Source organism: Stegastes partitus, unplaced genomic scaffold, assembly GCF_000690725.1.
Source record: "Stegastes partitus isolate 25-593 unplaced genomic scaffold, Stegastes_partitus-1.0.2 Scaffold866, whole genome shotgun sequence".
NCBI lineage: Eukaryota > Metazoa > Chordata > Actinopteri > Pomacentridae > Stegastes > Stegastes partitus.
The window spans coordinates 68,189-74,735 of NW_007578597.1; the positions used below are offsets into that span (position 1 = coordinate 68,189).

Genomic DNA, 6,547 nt, shown 5'->3' on the forward strand with positions numbered 1-6,547 from the left:
AGAGTTCAAACCTGGACTCAGCCATGCAGAGGACCTTCTTCCAGTCACCAACAGTCCAGTGTTTGTGCTCCCTGGCAAACCTGAGGCTCTGCTCGATGTTTGCAGGCCTCAGTGAAGGCTTCTCAGCAGCTCTCCTTCCCTCTAAGCCTTGTTCCATCAGCCGTCTGCTTATCTGGAGACTTTCTCAGACTCTGGTCTAGAAGCATTCATCTCTGCCTGAACATCAGCAGTGGTCCTCCTTCTGTCTCTAGTCCTTCAGATCTTGAGCTGTCTGACGTCTGCTTCACTTAACTTTCATTTGCTGCCTCTTCCTTGGTGCATTTGGTCAGAACCAGCCTCAGCCATTGACTCCAGATGGTACCTGAGCCCACTGTGAGAACACGTTCTGTCCGTCCCTGTTAGTGTCCGACACCATCCAGCATCGTGGAGCGCTTCAGTGCACACTCAGCTCTCCACGTGTTACCATTTGGAGCAGGAATGAGGAGTTTCAAACTGAATTCACCTTTTTATACCCAAATTTGAGCCGGCTTCTCTGAGAAGTCAGAAATTAATCAAACATCCATCCATCATCTACACCTTAATCCTCACTAGGGCCGTGGGGGGTGGAGCCTATCCCAGCTGACTCAGGGTGAAGGCAGGTTCACCTGGACAGGTAACCAGCCTATCACAGGGCTTAATCAAACATTCAACTACTAAAGCTAATTTTTCTGTTCAGCAATGCAAGTAAATAACTATAATCTGACATCTTAATGAAGAAATTCTAACGTGCTTTACTGTTTTTTTATTTTTATATATATATATGTATATATGTATGTATGTATGTGTCTATATATATATATATGTGTGTGTGTGTGTGTGTGTGTATACTTTATATAGGACAGGAAATGTTTGCATTCCTCATTCTGTTGCCACACCTACCTACATAGCTATCCATCCAGATGTGACGTGTGGCGATAAAACAGAATTAGGAACCAAAACAGTGTCCTACATCAGCCTGAGCGCTTCCTTTTAAGTACGAGCCAGTTCCAGCAGCCTTATCAGCAGTCCCACTGAGGAGGAGGTAGGTCACGCTTTCTTTTTTTTTCCCAATCCTGTTCGCACAAAATTAGATCATTTGTCAGTGAACTCACACACTAACCCTGCATTCCTTTTCTAGGTTCCAGTTGAGCAGCCATGAATGACTCTTTCAACAACACTGTGGATGATTATGATTATGATGATATTAATAATCTCACTGAAGATGAAATCTGTGAAAAGGGCGAAATGGTCAAATTTGGATCCATCGTCGTCCCACTCTTCTTTTCCATTGTGATCACACTGAGCCTGACGGGAAACATCCTCGTCCTCGTGATCCTGGGGTTGTATGAAAACCTCAAATCTCTAACCAACATTTTCATCCTCAACCTGGCCATCTCGGACATCGTCTTCACCACCGGGCTCCCCTTCTGGGCCTTTTACCACATCTGGGGATGGTTGCTTCCGGAGGCATTCTGCAAAATTGTAACTTTTGTGTTTTTTACCGGGTTCTACAGCAGCATCCTCTTCCTCACCATCATGACCATCCACAGGTACGTGGCCGTGGTCCACCCTCTGTCTGACCTGCGCACACAGAAACGCAGCACCGGGGTTTTTGTGTCTTTCCTAATGTGGACGATCAGCATTGGGGCAGCAATGCCCTCCCTGCTCTACAGCTCCCTCTTCACTGTCCACCACAAGGATAAACACTCCACTGGCTGTGGGTACAGTTCTAAACAGTGGAGAACCATCAGCACCGCCCAACAGAATGCCTTCTTCTTGTTGGCTTTTGTGGTGATGGCTTTCTGCTACATCAGAATACTGAAGAGGATCACAGGAGCAAAATCTCACACCAAGAACCGAGCAGTCAAGCTGGTGTTCTGCATCGTGGCTGTGTTCTTCGCAGGCTGGGTGCCGTACAATGTGGTCATCTTTCTGAAGGTTCTGGACGAGAGATTGATTCCACCGTTCAACGAGTGCGAAGCAAGTATCAAGCTTGACTACGCGTTCCACGTGTGCCGGCTCATTGCTTTCTCTCACTGCTGCCTGAACCCGGTCTTTTATGCATTTGTTGGCGTGAAGTTCAGGAGCCATTTGAAGGTGATGCTGCGTCAACTGTTCGGGGCCCAGTCGAGTCCAAGTCCAGTCGAGGAGCAGCAGGTCAGACTGCAAAACTTTGTCTCACAGGGATCAATGTACTAGCTGCTCGGTTCAACTGTATTATTTTCCTGCGTGTTCTGTAGCATTGTGGATTTAAAACGCAAGTCCAGCTTGCATTTGTTACAGTCCATTTAAAAATGAAGCTATTGCAAGCTGCGCTCGTTTTTACAACCTGACTTCTGCTGTTCATTTCTATGTGCTTGTGGTAAATCTGTCATATCTCCTAGGTGAGATGTATGACGTGAATTCTTTTATTGATTTATATACTGGAAGAAGATCATGTAAATATAGCCACAGTGGAAGCAAAGCACTTTTGTTTTTGGTGAATTTTTCGTTGATTTTCTCTTATTTCTTTACTACTGCACTGATGTCTTCTGCAAATGTCATACAATGTTTTACTGTGTAGAGCAGCTACACGTTGCCTTACATACATTAGAATGATGCAGCTGACTTTTTAGCAATACCTTTCTTGTAATGTTGACCGATCCTGTATGCTGATATGTCTGCTTAAGATTTCACCTTTTAAATTCTTAGTTTTCTCAATTAAATTTGATGGAGAATCATTTGAAACATGTAAGAAAATTTAATCCAGTGGAAAAACTTGCATTTTCTGTTGTGGAATAAAAACAAATACCACTGGCTCTGCTACCTTTTTCATTATGAGCCTGTATTCAGTGATTGAGATGTCACTATATCAATGTCCATGTGTATTTTCAGCTACCAGCATATTTGTTCTGACGCTTCAGAGCTGTTGGTTCTGTTCTGACAGCACCGCATGAGCCTGAGGTCAAGCAGAGCTCTAGATATCTACATGCTTCAGCACATGTGAACAGGTTCCTGTGAATAATTCACTAACAGCATCATCAGCATTGCTTCTTCAGAGAAAACCATTATATCTAATTAGCTGAGCATATAATGGTGTAAAGATTTCACACACTACAGCAAAATAACAGTTTCAGCATCACAGCACAAAAGGGAGGACGGTCTGTTCCCATCTGCTGCCTCGATCCAAGCCCACGAACAGTCGCCATAAAAAACAAATGTCAGCTCGACTCAACAAAAAATCTAAAATCAGTGTGTGTGTGTTCAGACTTCTTCAACTTACAACCTCTGTGCCAGTAAACCATGAACTAATAGCGCTGCAATACAGTTTAGTGTGTAAATTACTGTCAGGAACATTCTTCAGTGGAGTCCTAACTGCTCCAGATCAATTCCCAGAGTCTGAACAAGTGACTGGCTAAAGGCATGAAGCCTTGGTTCTTATATACAGTGAACAGAAAACAGGAGACAACCTCCTGCAAATGTGTGTGTGTGTAGGCCCAGTTCTCATGGTGTTCTGACCACCCGCTAAGGACGTCTGGTCCTGATCTCACACTCACAAGGTGAAGTAGAGGCAATGGACATTTACAGCATTCTCAGACTTTTCACAAAGATCTTTGGATCATAACAGAATTATTCTAACAATTATCTTACACTCTGTGTTATTGGACTTGGACTGATCCCTAGAGCCGATACCGGTGCCTGACCTGACAGTCTCTGATGCATGACAAAGAAACAAACTACATCTTCATATGACGTCTTTTTCTGTGTGTAAAACCTGATTTCTGTATGATTTAAACATACACATACCTACCTAAACTCACATAAAAATGACAAGAAGTACTCACTCTTTCTATTTTCCTTTGTGTGCTGTCTTGTAGGCAATGAACCATCTTCAGGTGGCACAAACTACATTCCAACATTCAGACTGAACGTAGATCTGGACACAGTCTGAACATAGAGGCTGTACTGCCCTCCTGTGATCAATAATATACACACACATTTGACGATTCCCATCCTGAGGTCCAAGAACATCAGAGCACACTGATACCGTCAATTATACGTTTCATCACGTCTGATCTGTACATACACATGCCAGTTCATCGTTGTCTTCATTACACCTTTGTTTTTAGCCTGAGTGTACTTTTGTATTTACGTCTTCCTCACCTGCATGTAGCTACTGTAACCTGTAAACTTCCTGTCTGGGATCAGTAAAGGTTATCTCGTCTCGTCTTGTCTTATCCTGCATTGCTGCTCGACTCGTCCTTGAGTGTTTACCCACATAATAAATAAAAAAGCAATGCCTTGACGTACTGTACAGTGCAAAACGCTGCTAAACACTTAAACACGGTGCAGTGTAAAAGTATTCTGAGATCACATGCATATATTTTACATTAACCTTCAAGAGAACAAGCAGAAGGTTTCTGTTTGGTTTTTTCTCTCTGTGTCATTATGGATTGATTTAGATTGTTCAGTCTGAGGAACTGATTTTCTACCGCCGACATTGTTCTGTATTGTTATCAGGATGGGTGTGGGCTCATATCAACATGAACTCCTTTAATTTTTTATCTTACTTCTAAATGACAGCAATACTAGTGATTTCCTCGAGACACACTTGTCTGACACAGTGACCGATTACTGTCCAACAACACGATGCCATATGGACTGTGGACTCCTGGGCTCTGTGTGGCTCACATAACTTCAATAACTTTGCTAAAAGTGAGTAAAATTTGTAATATAACTGTAAATCTTGCTCCTTGATGCAAATGCAGACACACTTCACAGACAATCAAAGGTCACATTTCCTTTGAGCAACTTCCACATGTTTTTAGGAACCAGCAAACTATAAAAACATGCGTCATGTCAGCACTTCAGGGGAACTGTGTTCTGCCGGTACTTGTGCAGGTGGGCGGGTTCTGCTGTTTGCTTCCTGAATCAGTCAGCTGTCCTGTAGTATTGCTCTCACACACTGCATACCTAGCAGCCGTGTGAGGAGAATTCCTTTCTTTCAACACGTTCATTAGATTTCATTTTTTGAAAGGGACTTGGAGAAAGGAGTGATTTCTCTCAGGTCTCAGGCTGTAGTTGGTATTTAAACGTACCGTCTCAGGATATAGGCAGCAGCACACAAACACTGTGTTTTGAGGTAAGAGTGCAACCATTTTTGTTGCTCTGTATTTAGTGTTTGCCACCGAGGTCTCAAGGCAGTTTGAAAGATCTCTAAAAATGTTTGCTGTTTAGTTTTACAGTCCTAATAGTATGTAAAGGATTCCTATTTTCTACATTAAATCCCACAGTGCTCATTTTCAAAGTGATTGAAAGAGTGTACAGGTTCTGTAAAGCTGCATTTTAAATCAAAAAATATCCACAAGGTTGAAAAGCTACTTGAATGCACAGTGACTGAACATTGTGCAAATTTGTCCTGCAGTGCTCAGAAATTCTGGGATTGTACATAATTATTCAATAACACCTTCAGACACCCTCAAAACGAACACTTTTAGCTTAATTGCTGTCATTGAAAGCCTCCAAGGACAGTCAAAGTTACTTTAAAATGCATGAGAACACTTGCTGTAGGAAAGTGAACAGATACCTCCACAGTGCATCTCTAGCTGTCAGCATCATACTTGTTTTACAGATGAGGTTGTGGATTTTAATCGGCCTCGACATCATCACAAAGGTGCACGGCTTTTCAAATGGTAACTTCCCACAGTCATGTGATTCACTATCACCTCAGCATCTGCAGCCTGATGGGAGCCCTTTCCTCGCTAAGACCACTGCACCCCCCTTTATGGTGGAACATGAACAGAACAGCAGATCTGGAGATCCCATTACAGGTACAGAGACTTTTTCTGGAGGCTTGTTGGTCACATCGTGTCTGTTCACATGAACATTAGCATTTTTCTTCATTTTTTGTTCCCAAACCTTCGCTCTGTCGAATCCTCAAACTATTCTCCAGTTGTCCTCAGTAGCACATCCACAAGATTTCGAGGATTTATGTTGGAGGCTCGAGACGCAGGCAGCGGCTCACGGGTTGGAAAATTCCTCCTGCTTGATTCTGACAATACCCGACTCCTGACGTGCAGCGGTTTAGCAGTAAGTCATCATCCAGCGTCGTCCTCACAGAATCAATACAGTCACTTTGTCATGGCCGTGATGTTTGCTCGACTTTTGTCGCTCTTCTCAGGACTCAGCTGTTAGCCAACGCAACAATCGAGAGAAGGATTTGGTCCGAGTGAACTGGACCGCACCAGAAATAGATCAAGATGTCATCTTCAGGTGACTGTTACAGTGTTTGTATACTTTGACTGACGCCCAAATGCAAGAACAAACCTGACCTGCTGTGAATGTGTTGCTTTTTTTGATGTGAATGCAGAAGCCAAAGGATTTACGTGGATGTCTTCTATGTTTCATATGTTTCAGAGCCACGTTTGTTCAGTCTTTCACAGATTTCTGGGAGAATGTGACTTCGACTTTCCGTTTACCCACAACCACTCCAGTACCAACCACTGCAGTACCAACCACTGCAGTACCAACCACTGCAGTACCAACCACT

At 43.2% G+C, this 6,547-nt stretch overlaps 2 protein-coding genes across 2 annotated transcripts in view; both read left to right on the top strand.

Annotated features, from left to right (window-relative positions):
* The first annotated feature begins 1,017 nt into the window (after positions 1-1,017).
* On the top strand, positions 1,018-2,816 carry xcr1a.1 (chemokine (C motif) receptor 1a, duplicate 1). The gene is made up of 2 exons (XM_008293226.1): positions 1,018-1,060; positions 1,157-2,816. The coding sequence occupies exon 2, from the start codon at positions 1,174-1,176 to the stop codon at positions 2,215-2,217; it is 1,044 nt and encodes a 347-aa protein (XP_008291448.1). The 5' UTR covers positions 1,018-1,060; positions 1,157-1,173; the 3' UTR covers positions 2,218-2,816.
* Positions 2,817-4,938: 2,122 nt separating this feature from the next.
* Positions 4,939-6,547, top strand: part of LOC103365726 (putative ferric-chelate reductase 1) — a 12,467-nt gene continuing 10,858 nt past the window's right edge. Inside the window, exon 1 of the mRNA XM_008293250.1 lies at positions 4,939-5,140. The gene's annotated coding sequence lies outside the window, so the exon portion shown is untranslated. The remainder of the gene's footprint in view (positions 5,141-6,547) is intronic.